Source organism: Lates calcarifer, linkage group LG9 (genome assembly GCF_001640805.2).
Source record: "Lates calcarifer isolate ASB-BC8 linkage group LG9, TLL_Latcal_v3, whole genome shotgun sequence".
Classification (NCBI taxonomy): domain Eukaryota; kingdom Metazoa; phylum Chordata; class Actinopteri; family Centropomidae; genus Lates; species Lates calcarifer.
The window spans coordinates 13,598,253-13,613,031 of NC_066841.1; the positions used below are offsets into that span (position 1 = coordinate 13,598,253).

The window sequence follows — 14,779 nt, forward strand, 5'->3', positions numbered from 1 at the left end:
AGAGTTTGGCCCGACAAAGTTAGCAGACATGAGTCAGAGGTTGTTCAGAAGATGAATGTGATGTAATCTGGGTCAAAACACAACCTGGGTCTGCTGTAGCTCCACACCAGGACAGTGCTGCTGCCTGCAGCCTTGGATACTTTGGAAGAACACAGTGCAGATATGGATGTTTATTGACAGCAGTGAGGCTATGTGCCTTCTTTGAATGTTGGGAAGTTGAGAGGGACCAAGGTGAGAGAACCAGCTGTTATGGCTGCAGGTACATGGGGCTGCAAGTAACTGTTAGTTGAGTTCATCCATCCATAACGCAATCCTGCTGATTATTTTATCAATTAACTGCTTCAGAAAATAGTAAAAACAAATGTTTCACAAAGTTATCACATTTGAAAAGCTTCAACAAGTGAATGTTTGTCATTTTTGCTTGGAAAAATTGTTAAAATAATCAATTTATTAAAATAGTTGCTGATAATTTTTTATCAACTGCTATCAACGCATAATGTCTGACACCCACATGATTGTTGTCTTGATGTTTGGGGTCTTTATTGTAAACATAGGTCAGCTTTGTAGTCAGAGGAAATGAGTGCTTGCATGATGGCAGTTCCTAGTCATGTTGGATTTTTAGCTTACTCCTCTCTCTCCATCTTTCTATTCTTCTCTACACAGGTCACTTTCCTCCTTCCCTTCCCCTCCTCCCCTTCCACCAATCACAGCGCCAGGTTGCCATGGAGAACTCTTCAGTGGCATCTGCATCGTCTGAGGCAGGGAGCACACGCTCGCAGGAGATTGAAGAGCTGGAGCGCTTCATTGACAGCTATGTGCTGGAGTACCAGGTGCAGGGGCTGCTGGGAGACAAGGCAGACGGAGACTTGGATTTGGACAATGGTGGCAAGGTGCCACAGGTCAGAACCTTATTACTTAAATGGATGACATATCTGCCAGCCGCAGTGGTTATGTTAAGGTAGCGGCTCTAGAGGTGTCTCTGGTTTGTATCTTCTGAAACACGCTGGAGGGGTATATACATGTAATGTATATGTAAACCTAGACAAAGGTGGATATGCATCCAAATACAGGATGCTGGATATGCAACTGACCTGCTTTCTCCATGAAAAAGTTAACACACACTCATCTTGCAGTGACATTCTTCATCCTCTTTGCATCCCCACTGCACATACACAAAGTTGCCCAAGATCAAGGACAAAGACACCATTGAGTCAATTATAGAAGAAAAACTGTAAGAAACTGTAAAGAAACAAAAATTTGCTGTGACTTAAAAGTTGCCTGCTCTGCATTTGAGTTTGTCTTGAGTTTGTCCTTTCAGAAATGATAGCATCTTTTGCCTCCATTTCTCTCTTCCAGTGGACAGAGGACTGCAACGACAAAAAAGATGGCAGCTGGACATCTTCAGCGGGGGAGAGGCTCATCCAAGCCTGTAAGTGTGCCTGAGTGTCTGCTTATTTCACCCTACCTACCCTACCATCCATCACAAGCGCCGTAATGGATGGAAAGATGGACCAATCAGTGTGTATCTAAGTAGTATCAAATAAACACAGTCTAGAATCACAAAACAATGGTTTAAATATGACTCTTCTGTAGTGTTACAGCTTGTATTAAATTGTTTGTTAATCATTCTATAGTCAGGTCCAATTTTTGACAACAGCAAGTTAAAACTTTTCAAGTTTTACTTTCTGTAGATGTAAAATGACTCTGTTTAACAGATCTGACAGCACATAAAGCAATACTTAAACTACTGGTTGCTCCATGTTAACAATATACACTGGTGCTTAAATGAATATACAGTGTGCCAATCAAAAACAAAATGACCAGTCCTAGAAGTTTCAGAGGAAACTGTGAGAGTGGGGGCAGTTTACCTCATTAACAGGTGCGAAGCATGTGTACTTCACAGTTTGAGAGGTGAGTGATTGGCGTTTATGTGCAGTTAGATTCCTGATGCCTCCATGTTGCACTGTCATCTTCTGTGCTCATCTAGATTAAAGCATAGGTTGGTTTGCTCTGCTCTCAGTTCACGTTAGTCTTTCCCTCTCCATCATCTGTGAGAAGAGACTATAACACCAGCCTTAAGGGATTCACAGCTCATCAACTTCCTCGCAGTTGCTGGAGAGAAATTATACTTTTAATAACTAACACGGGGTTCTGTGAGGCTAGAGCCAGAAGCTTAATAATCCTAAATGAATTATCAGTCGGTTAGCCAGCTAAATATAAATGTCTGTGTGTGTCTCTCCATGTGTGTGTGTTGCTCTGCTCTGTTCTGCTTGTACAGTCTGCAGTGATTTAGGCTATTATTGCTCCTCAGAGATTCATTGGTATGACTCACCAGGAAGTGAGTAGTGAGGGAGAAACAACATGGGTGAGAGGTTCATAGAGAGCATAGAGTGCTCCAAAATATGAGGGAGGTTAAAGGAGAGACCAGAATTGAAATGTCATTGTTTATATCACTATGTCAAATTCTTGTCAATACATTTTCAGTGCAGTAAAAACAGAGTCCCAGAGATCACCAACCTTCCATCTTTAGCTTCTGGGAGTGTATTTGAGACTTGGCAAAGAAACTAGAGTTTTGCTTGAACTGTTGACCGTGGCTTGTCTCCTCTTGCATTGTGTAGTGAAACTCAGAAGTGAAGCCAACAACAATCAGATTTCAATTTCAATTTTATTTTCAGCAATAATGGAAACAAACGTGGTGACAAAAATAAGAACTATTATGTCAGCTCAACAACCTCTAGCAGATTTTCAACAAACTGTGCTGAATTCTTGGACTTACAAGTGTGTTGATTTAGAGCTTTTTGTGAAGCAATAGAATACAATTCAGGTTGTCTTTAACAATCCTAATATTAACACAAAACAAGAGCAAAAGCAGGAGAAATAGTGCATTTGCCTTCACTAATAAAAACGAAGACTGACTTTCTCCAGCAGAGTCTGTTAACATACCTAACTTTGGGCTCAAGATAAATATACCATTATTAATATCAGCTCAACATTGTTAGAGATGCATTTTGTTGAGTTTTTTAGTATTTGTGCTTTCCTCTGTCTTCCAAGTTTGATTACCTGTGACAGAAAATTAAACACACTGAATTTTGAATAAAACAGAATCCTCTGTCCTTTCCTTTGTTGTCCTCTCTCAACTCCACAGGACGAGTGGGAACACAGCAGTAATGGCAGTACAGGCTCCAGGCCCAGTTCAGGATCCAGACCAGGTTCTGGTTCACGCTCCGGCAGCAGAGGCAGAAACAACCAGTTCAAAGGCCCAGCCAAGGTAAAGATACATCTGTGTGTGTGTTTGCCTGCTCTCTCATGTGTATTCTACTGCTACAACATTCCCTCAGTGTTTCTTTTTACCAACAGTAACCTCTGAGAGAAATGAATGGGTATATTAGTCTTTGTGAGACTTCGAGGCAGCAATATTTTGTCACATGACTCTTGCTGTGCTCATTTTATTGTTTCCCCTTGGGAACCTTTACTCGTCTTTGATCAAGGGAACCTAAGCATGTCACCACAAATCAAGTCTTCATCAGTGTTAAATGTTAAAGGGACACTCCACCAATTTTGCACATGTAGATACGTTTTTGAGAGAAAAACTCAAAAACAAACTGGGCTTGTCAAGTATGAAAGGTGAGAACATTTCCCAGGCAAAGGGGGTCTAAATAGCAGGTGATATTTAGTTGCATTGTAGGAAGTGTAGGATCCAATGACTTCAGAGCTTGATCCATAGCAGAGACAAAGAGTCAGAGTCAAAATTGTCTCTTGCATGTCTTCCATCTTTCTGGAATTGCAATATGAAGTTGTAAATACCCCTTTAATTAAAATAAATACATTGAAAGAAAATTGTAGGTCCATAAAGACTATTCCTTTTAAGAAGAGTTGCTCCAGTGGTGTATTTTTTACAAACATTAAATCCAAGCTTAGTAAGCTAGGTATGTGATGGTTTGGTCGGAAGTGTTTTGTAGTCATACTGAAAATATCCATATGTCCTTTTCTTTGTGTGCTGTCTAGAATGGGAACAGAGATGGCTCCTTTGACATCCTGGGCACAGACATATGGGCTGCCAACACAATGGACTCTCACGGGTAGGTGCCTTGCTGTTTCACAAACCTCATATGTTGTACAGTCTACTGAGTCTGAATTCCAACCATAGTTTCTGGGGGTCATATGACAGATTTAGACGCACAGTGACTCTCTTGGCTTTTGCCTCTTGCTCTCATACTTTGTAGAAGTCCTTTATTTCTTTTGGTTCCTCCTCTTAGCCTTTGACTTCCCCTTGATCTTGCTTTTCTTAGCACCAGTTCCATTTGTTAATTTGAGGTCAGCTGTCCAAATTTTGTATTAGATTTGGCCTGGTTAGCCCCAAAACCGTATTTTTCTTATGATGGAAAGTGATTTGTTTCAGTGTTTCTGCCAAAAACCATGTTTGTATGACATCTAACCACTGGAAGCCCAGCTGTTTTCTCTGAAAACCTTGCTGCGTGAAATCTTGCTAGTCTTGCACGAGTGAAATCTGAGTGTAAATCTTTACAAAGTCTTGTTCAAGTTCAGTGTGACTAAATGATTTTCAAACAAGAGCTGGACCTGAGATTTCGAGGAGAAAAAAAAGGGAAAGAGAGGAAATGAGTGGGACATAAATCAGTTGCACTGGAGGGAGGACTGGTTACCATGGTAACAGCTGCATGGCAGCTTCAGATATCTAAGTTCCGGCCACGTTGGCACATCTGAGTCGACACAGTGGGATGATGTAAGGAACTCTCCCCTCATGCACACAGAGAGGTAGAGTAGTATAGATTGAATACCAATATGAAAACTGACATTGATAATTTATTAGTAGTAATTTCTGCCCTTCTATTGAAAGCTATGTAAAAATGGCCTTGCAGTTGAAAGTTGTGCTGTGCTTAGTTTCACATTAATGTTATCCCTTTGAGCAACAATCAAAAATAAGAATACCTCTATGAAAATATTCTAATAAATCTCAATCTACAGTAGTACAGATACACATTTCCAGGCTCAGAAGTTTGATTAATTCTCATTTGAATCCTTGAGTTCTTATTTCTTTTATTTCTGACTTTTTGGATAAAGATTTGATTTTCAAGCCCATTACAGATATACCCAGTTGTGGAGACTAACCAAGTACTGTACTTGAGTACATTTTTGCATTGCTTGTACTATATACTTCTACTCCACTACATTTGAGAGGAAAACATTGTACTTTTTACTCAAATTAATTTTTCTCAAATTAAGATGTAACATACAAAACATATCAGTTTCTAAACTATGATATATATTACAGATTAATATACAGAACCCAACAGTATTAATAAGCTGTTAAAATTCCCTCCACCCTGATCAGCTACATCATTAAAGTACCACTTACATGTCATTAATAATAACAACTCAGTATTTTAATAATATAGCACTGACAGTGGCCATTCTACTTAATGAATGCTTCTGCATTTGATACTTAAAGTACATTTTGTTTCTGTACTTTGTACTTAATCACACTTGCACACAATTTTGAATGCAGGATTTTACCTTGTAATGAAGTATTTTTACACTGTGGTATTCATATTTATACTTAAATGTATGATTCCACCACTGGATACACCGCTATCAGTGTATATAGCAGTCAGTAAGTAACAAGAAATTGCAGTAGAGAATTAGTTTAGAAAAACTATTACATAGTTTTCCACCAGACAGAACTGACAGGCTAATTATTTTAAATGTACATTGTCTAGTGTTTATCTTGGTCACATTTCTTTAAAAAACAAATCTAAGGGATCAGTGTCAAGATTGTTTATGTTATGTGTTAACAAAAATATTACTGTTGGCAAATAAAGCCATTATTAGATTTTTTTTAAACTTCCAAATCCTGATACCTGTATTAGCCTTAAAAATCCAGGGATGATTGGATCATATTTCATGTGCACTCTTGTTACTTCTTGAGCTGCAGTTTAAAAAACAGTGAGTGTCCTGTCAGCCAGCCTCATCTAGTGGTACGCCTCAACTCTTCTAAGGCTGTTGTATTATTACTGTTTTGCACTACGTAACACTCAGCCTCTCCTCCTACCGGTCTGTGTCTGGATATAATCCATCTTCAAAAGGAGCATCTGAACCGAGTATTCAGACAAAGTCAGAGAAGATCCGATATCACATTTTGCTCAAATAGTTCAAGCTGGACAAAAGGCTGGTTAAAATAAAAATAACCTGTTTCTGACCCACTAATAATAGAAAAAGGCATCATGAGTTTGATGTAATTGAAAGCCAACGAGCAACAAGAACAGATGCCATGATAGACAGTTATCTTGCACTGCTGAGACATAGCATTACCTCATGTAATACAAGATAACTAAGCTAGTTAAAGCATCTTTGATTTTTTTTAGTAGTCTTCTGCAGTGTTCAGATAAAGCCCAGATTATCCAAGACGCAGAATAAGAAACCTCTGTCAGCTGTCTCTAACCTTTGATCTGTCTCTTTGTCTCTGCATTAAAGAGGTGCAGGTTGGGACGTGCAGCCAGAGAAACTGGACTTCAGCCATTTCCACAGGAAACACTTAAGAGGAACGCCAAAGCACCTGCCACATATTGACAGAGAGGGGTAAGATCTGAGCTTTGGGTGTTAGGTTTTTATGTACAGTATTTGGTCCTGCCGGTGATGTCTTGTAATGTGTTCCAGTGACTCCATATTGTCTCTGTTATGACTTTAGAATTGTTTTCTGCCACTGTTTTATTCCATTTATGCTTGTATCATCCCTAAGGGTTTCATTTCATTGATTCTCTCTGTCTCTCTCATTCCTCTCTGTTAGGATGAACAAAAACAAGTTTGAGGAGGATGACAGCATAGACATGAATGACATAGAGAGGTTCCTACCCCATCTGCGCTCTGTAAGTCACAGATTTTTACATAGACATATTACTGCACAAGTGACAGTGTGTATACTGTGTAAGAGCTCATACAGCAACTGCATTGATTTGGCACAGTGGACTATGACCCACAAACCGAAATCTTTTCTCCATTAGTGGTTAGAGAGCGACCTCTTGTGGTGTAATGGAAAGATATAACAGGTACACCAATACAGTGGTGTTGTTGTCAGGTTCATAACAAATTTAACTAAATATAAAACATCATTGTAATAAATGCAAGCAGGGATCAAATTTCTTGTCTTATAAAGAAAATAATTTAGGTACATTTCTTCTGTAATACAATGTAATTCAGGTAAGGTCAGTGTCAGTCTGTAGACTAGATAGCAGTTAAAATTATGACAGTAAATCATAAATGACTCTTTGGTGACACCCAGTGGGCAGATGCTGAAGTGAGCTGTAAATTGCTATGGCAAGTGGATTAAAATGTTATACCGACCCCTGGTGGTTGCATGTATGAATAACCATTATGGATTGAGCCAAGTATACACTTAGCAGTTGACACACAGGTAAACCTAGCTACACCTAGCTTGCATTAAAAGCAATGCAATCTATTACAACAGCCTTACAATAAATCCTCCCTTTTTATTGAAATTGTTTAAGAGAGCTGTTGATTCAACTGTTTGATACTTTTGGAGGCTTCAGTTTGTAATGCTGTTGAGCTACATTGCATTATACAAGAGGTGTTGTATTAGATCTCTGTAGTTTACTTAATTAACTGCCAATTGAGTGTGTCTACAGAGGAGGGATGTAGGTTTTTGGTTTCAGAGGCAGTGGTTGTTTCAAGTTTTTCAACAGCTTTTGAGCTCAACTTAAACAATTAAAAGGTTCAAACCTTTTCAAGTCAGCCTCAAGGCAATATTCTCATGTACATATGTACGAGAGTTATTAGCTGCTGCATTGATTTCTCCTCTCCATTATCAACAATAACAGAATAGCCCTTCCTAACATCACGCCAGTCCACAAGATACAAAATCCACAGTCCTCTTTTTGAGCATTAATATATTCCTAAGTTCAGCTGAGGCTATTATGTGACTCTGGCAGTCTGAGTTAAGGCAAATCAAGTAGATGTTTTTCATTATGGTCTTTTCAGTACAAAATTCCCCTTTTTGGTTCTCCAGTCAGTGTTTCCTTGCTGAGTTTCAGCAGATGAATAGTAAAAGAAGGGGGGAAATTTTGTACTTAAGAAATAACCACTTGACTTGATTTGGCTGGTTCAGACTTTAAGGGACTGGCTGAAGGATTGAGGGTATACAATGCTTCTCTAGTGAGGATATATGTTCTTTCTGCACAGTGTAAAATATGTATTACAACAACACCTTCCTGGTGGCATTATAATGTATCTCATGACTATAATGTATCTGCAAATCAACAAAGAAATTAATTTTGCAGCTGTTTATACCATTGTGGGGTACAAGGTAGTAAGCATTGTGTTTTCCAAGGTGATTTGTGATTCATTGGGGTGGCGGAGTTCACTGTAGGTCACCAATGTCACTCCTCTCTCTTCCTACCCTGCTTTCTGAGCCAAGATGTCCTCCATCTTTCATAGTGTTTGAGCTACAGTGTCTTCCTCTTTCCTTCCCCTCTTGGCTTCTGAACCGAGCTGCTTTTCAGCCTCTCATAGAGTTTTAGCCAAGACGGGCCTACTTGCGCTACCAAGATGGCTTCCGCATTGTGTTGTTCCTGAGCCAACGCTGCCGTTTCCGCTCATTCAGTTAGAGCCAAAAGAAAGACTGGGTCAACTGCTTCTGTCTGGTGCGCTTGGGATCGGATGTGTTTTGGCACTGGGACACAGTAGGGTTAGATACACAGAGCTGGGGAGAGAGTGCCACAATTTCTGCCTTTCTTTTCCTCACATTCCTGAGCCGTTTCTGCCTTTTGCCACCCGGATGTCATGTCCAGAGTCCTTCAGTGGTGATGCCAGGCCACTGATGCCCAGTTGTTTCTTGTTCTAATGACAGGAGCCTTCAAGGTCTTGAATGTCCCCCAAAACAACTGGGAGGGCGTTTAAGTTTCCATTTTCCACTCGGCCAGTACTTTCAGAGAGAACACACTGTAAAATAAAACAGTCAAACCACAATCATTATAAACTTTAGCTGACCTGCAGGAAAGTAGTTTGCAGTCAGGAGGATGGACCATCTCCAGAAGTTATTTTTTCTGTCTTCTCAAATGTCTAGATATGTCAAAGCTAATCTTTAACCAATCATTGTCAGATGAATACAATGTGAATAGTATTTTCAATCATTAACCAATGTTTTACTCTTTTAAGAGAGTAGAGCTGAAACAATTACTTGATTAGTTCATCTACATAATAATTAGAAGCTGTTTTAATAGTGAATTAACAGTATTTTTGATTCAGTAATCAATAACTGTTTATCAATAGCTTAACTGACAATGAAATAATCTTTAGATACAGCCATAAAGGGGAGTCTATTGTAATGTCTACATAGATTCTTCATTATTATGTGACTGTGAAGCTGCGTTATATAGGAAAATACCAGCATTAGATTAGAACTCTGGGCAGATGCTCAGTGGTAAATGACTCAAATCACATGAACATTTTTGATTGTGAGAGAGTTTGTTTTGCGTTTTGTGGTATTGTGGTTTACTGCTTAGAATTGATGTTGAATGCCCTGTCTGTGTGGCTCTGTGATCTCTCCTTTCTGCTGGCACTTTCACTTCTGTTATACATACATGTCCACCCCCCTTAGCGTAACCACAACAGTATTGTGTGGCAGGGGATTTTTACTCGTCGTTGTTTAAACTCATGACTGGCTGTCACGTCTCTCTTGTTAGCTTGTGGCAGTGATGGAATGTAACGAAGTACAGAAGTACTTTAATATTGAAATTAGAATATTTCTATTTTATACTACTTTATAGCTATACTCCTCCACAATCCAGGGAGAAATATTTTCCTTTTTACTCCACTACAGTTCTCTGACCATATTTGTTACTGAACCAGGTTAAAGGTTAAACCAGTGCTTCTGTTGCATGTAAACCACTTGAATAAGATCTAAGAACTAAGAAGCAATGTTTGATTCCCAAAAGTCAAGTTATCTAATATATCAGAATTAAAACAATTAGAAAAAAGAATAGAAATCTGTGTATTATTACTTAATTTTTCATCTTTTGGCTCCCGTTATGTCTCACAACCCCTCAGATATCTTGATATCTATCTTATCTTGTGACCCTTTGGAAGGGCCTGACCCCTAGGTTGAGAGCCACTGGACTAAACTACCTAACTATATATAGTTTGTTTACTTGTAATGTGGTATTTTTACACTGTTCCACTGATACTTTTACTAAAGTAAAGGATCTGAGCACTTATTCCACCAACAGCTCATGTTCCGAGCTTGTGCGTCATGTGTGTTTGTTTTTAAGAAGATAATATTTTATCATAAAAATCACTATCGAGCATTTATTCAGTCATTATCTGTGTAACCAAGCAACAGTAACATGTCTCTTTTCCCCAGTCATCGCCTCCAGCTACTGTATGGCAGGGCTACATCATCCTAAGTTCCCATCTACGTCCCACACTTCCTACCAACACTCACTTCCTCTTTCCAGGAGCCTGAACAGATTTACAAATAGCCCTGGGATGTGGAAAACATCTCATTTGCGTGTGTGTGTGTGGTTGTGTGTGCGCGATTCAGTAAGAATGGGCTTCTTCCTTTCGCCCTCAGATTCTGCTGCACCCCTACTGGCCTCTTTGGAATGTCAACCTGCACATACAATAACTACACCCTCACGTCCAGTGTCAGGTCGTAATGACAGAGGCATTCAGGGGTCAGAGAGCAAGTACTTGTTCTGTGGATTCATGCCAGGTATCACATGGATCCTGAATAACATGAAATATGAACACCAATCATTTTACTCAGTAATAATAGTAATAATTTGGCTTATTTTGTAAGGCCAATTAATACAACATGGACTATTAAAAACAAAGATATAGAAATAAAATAAATAATTTTAAAAAACAAGAAAACTGGTAACAAAAAAAAAAATAGTTAGCACATGAGTTCATTTGAATGAACTTCACCCAATTATATAAAAATATTGTGCTGCCAAACTTTCTGTAATCAACACCTGTATTTTGATAAACCCACACACCAGCATCACTTGGAGTATTCTCTTAAGTTTTCTAATAAAGAACAAAAACAAAACAGTGTTACAAATATTAAGATGGCAGGGAAATTTAAACAACAGTTATTTTGAGAATTCTATTCTCAAACTCTCCTCAAATGTGAATATTTGCTGGTTTCCTCAGTCTTTTGTGATGGTAAAGTGAAAAACGCTGGGTTTCAGGCTGTTGGTTGAACAAAACTTGACATTTGAAGACGTCTAACCTTTGGGCTTTGGGAAGCTTTGATGGCCATCTTCACCATTTTCTCACATCTTATAGACCAAACGATTAATTGATTAATTGAGAAAATAATCAACAGATTAATTGATAATGAAAATAACAACCTTAGTTACAATCCTAGTCTTTTGTTTAAAGTCAAACTGCAAGTTCAAAATATTGAATGGAGGGCACCAGAGACAGAGCAGGAGAGTAGGGTGAGACCAAAGAGAGAGGTAGAAAGTGGCTAGTCACTGAGGAGACATCCGGTCTCTGGTCTGTGGACAAAGCCGTCCAACAGGGGAACAAAGCAGGAGTCTGGAGCTGAGATATTACAGACTGGTTGGCCCCTCTGTCTGGAAGTGTACGTGCCGCAGAGCAGGACTCCAGTTGAGAAGGGACACTGGGGGCGGGGTGGGCTTTTTTGGTGGTCTGTCAGCTGTCAGTTTTGTCTGAGATGTCAGTTCCACTCACAGCATTTACCCAAGACACATTTACTGCTCTTGTATGTTTCTGCTCTCTTCGGAGCGCAATCGTCTGTCCCCTTCATCTCTTTTCTAACATCGTTTTTACCCTGTCTCCCTTTGCTTCTTCCTATTTGCTGTTTCCTTTTTCCTTTCCTCTTCTGACCACCATCATTACGTTCTGTCCTCCTCCCTCCTCCTCCTCCTCCTGCACCTCCTGATGTAACCCTTCACTCCTCCCCTCCATCCTTCAAATGTTGGTGGGCAGCAGAACAATATCCAGGGGGTCATGGTGACCGGCAGCCCCCTCCCTGCGGTCTCTTCCTGCTATTGTCCCAGGTCCTACTCCTGCTTGGCTCCTACACTCTATCAACTGAACACATACTGGCTTAATCACCACTGTGCACTGTTATGCTCTTGGCTCAATCATGGGAGAAACAGTGGAGACTTGACTACATGCATAAAAGCAGGATACCTTGGGAAATTTGGTGACTAATCCCACAGAGGTATTCATTAATAGCTCACGAGGGACTTGATCCGTGAAATGTATCACATCCGAATGATAATAAATACGAACAGAAAAACAAGACAAAGAAAGACAAGAAGGACAATAATATTTATTTCACCTGCGACTGCTGCCCACAGCGTCAATTTATGCCCTTAATATAAAAGTAAATCAGCTTGTTTCACTGTAAGCAGCAGCCAAAATGTCCTCACAAGAATAGAGGTCATGAAATAGCTGGTTTTCACAAATGTAATGTAAAACAGACCACACATGTAAACACAAAGCACCAGGCCTGATCCTGCAGGGAAGATGAGATGTCAATGAAATGTAACACAGAGAGCACATATAATTGAAGCCATTTTTCATTATTGAGAGAGATTGCTAGAACAGAGCTGGAAGCACACGAGACCTGCTGCACCAGTGGCTGGCACATGATTACATTTCTATAGGGTACTAAAGGTTTTTTTTTTTCCTCTTTTTCCTCTGACACTTTGATCCCACAATGGCACCATCTTCTCCTGTAGCTAGACCCCCGAGTTCTTTGATGTACCTGTCTGTCTGTCTGTGCTCTGCTGTGGCCCCGGCCTCAGATCACTTATTAAATAAGACATGGATGTCAGGACCTCACATCTTTGCCTCTTATCACTGATCATCCGCTATACCTGACTGTGGCAGCTCTAAATCTCTTTTTTCTTTGCTGGCATCAAGCTGCAGACTAAGTTACATGAAAGTAGGGATCATGAAACATGGAGCAAATCCTTTGCTGCAGGGATTTTACAGAAAAACAATTTTAGAGGTTCTAAATGTTAACTTGATTTCTAACATGAGTGAACTAGACACTACATAGCCAGGATCATGACAGCAGCATGCCAGTGCCCATTTTGAAAGACGTTGTATTTCCCGTCACTTAATTCTCATGGTAGGAATGTACTTTTAAAAAAAACTTACAGCCTGCAAATCATGAAATGTCACTTTTGGTGACTTTTAAGGTCAGACCGTGCTGGTTTAAAGTAAGTTCCAGTTTAGCACACCAAAATGCAAGTAATGCAAAGTGGCATTATTTACCAAAAATCACCTTTTTTAAAAATTACTTGACTGCCTAGCTCACCAGCACATAAAGCAGAATTGAAAATTAAATCTAATTTCCATATTATACACACAGGAAGAAGCATTATTCATTCAGGCTTGGTATGTGGACAAAAAGTCAAATTATTTCAGCAAATTATTTCGTATGCGTCTCTGCCTCCCTCTCTGTCTTTTACGTGTTTGCCACCATGTATTTATAGTTTCTCTTGTTGTCATTCTTGCTCTTTCTCTCACCTCTGCTCTCAACAAGCTGTCCTGTAATGCCACCCCTGGGGCAGTTTTAAATTTATTGCTTTTGGCTGAGGGCCCTTGCAACATAAATAAGCTGAGAGAAACAATGGACTGACTGAATGAGCATCATACCAGAATTGTTATACACTAGAAGGGACAGGAAGGCAAGCACTTCACTTTCTATGCTATTGCAGAGAAAGTTCTATAATTGTTATTCTCCATTTCTATTCTTCACGTTTCCATCCCTGTTCACTTTTCTCATTTCCTTACTTTCCTTCCTTGTTAGTTATACCCCTTTCACACTAAAGCAGCGTCATTGTTATGAATGGTATGAATTGATCAACAATGGTATCAGATCCAGGTCTGTAACCGTTTTGGCAAAACTCTAAACTCTACTATAAACCCCTTTTAGATACTACCAAATGTAAGTCGTGAAATTTGCTGTTTAGGAGTTGAGTCAACTCTTTAAAAGCGAAATTATGCAGTTCCTCTCAGAGAAGGTATTTTGTAGTTGCTAGGAGGCTACGTGGCTACGAGGTGCAGCTGTAGAAAGAACACATTCTCTCCGTTAGAATCCTAGGTAGCCTCTCCCAGTGACCTGTGATTTTCCCTGGATTGCTGCAGGGTATGTCAACTTCCTCTCAAGGCAGACGCGCACACCCAAGCACATAATACAATGCACACACAAACACACACCTCAATCAGAGTTGTAAAATTTAAACTTGACCGTAAACTAATCAGATTTTTGGTGGTTGGGTGAGCTGAAAGCTGTTGGCACTGTCAGTGACAACTGACGCATACTGTTTGTTTGAGCATGCACAACTTGAGTTTAATGGTTGTACTCTATAATAACTTACTGTTAAACCTGTCTGACAAACATGAATGTAGAGTCTTCTTTTTTCTGTCTCATACAAGAGACTAAAACAGTAGAGATGAGGATGATTTCTAGCCACTGAAATGTATGTGCTGTGCCAGTCCATGCCAAAAATGCTAGCTCCTTTAGCATAGGCTTTGTTAAAACAAATTATTATTTCGATTTAGATTAGAACACTGGCTCCAAAGTAGCTAACCAGGATTTGCAGCTGTCTCTCCCTGCTCCACTATCACCAGCTGCCTAAAGGATATCAAAAAGTTTTTCTTAAATCAACTGTCATGACTCTGAAGTCATCATGACTGGTCTCAGTTCCCTTGACAACATATCACACAAGCTTTTCCTTCCATTTTGACAGTTCATGTC

At 39.6% G+C, this 14,779-nt stretch overlaps 1 protein-coding gene across 1 annotated transcript in view; it reads left to right on the forward strand.

Moving 5' to 3' along the window:
- Positions 1 to 14,779, forward strand: part of ctif (CBP80/20-dependent translation initiation factor) — a 49,358-nt gene that overhangs the window by 8,657 nt on the left and 25,922 nt on the right. The window contains 7 exon segments of the mRNA XM_051072930.1: positions 664 to 899; positions 1,357 to 1,404; positions 1,406 to 1,429; positions 3,146 to 3,268; positions 4,006 to 4,079; positions 6,490 to 6,594; positions 6,803 to 6,881. Coding sequence (XP_050928887.1) covers positions 723 to 899; positions 1,357 to 1,404; positions 1,406 to 1,429; positions 3,146 to 3,268; positions 4,006 to 4,079; positions 6,490 to 6,594; positions 6,803 to 6,881 — 630 coding nt within the window. The 5' untranslated portion in view covers positions 664 to 722.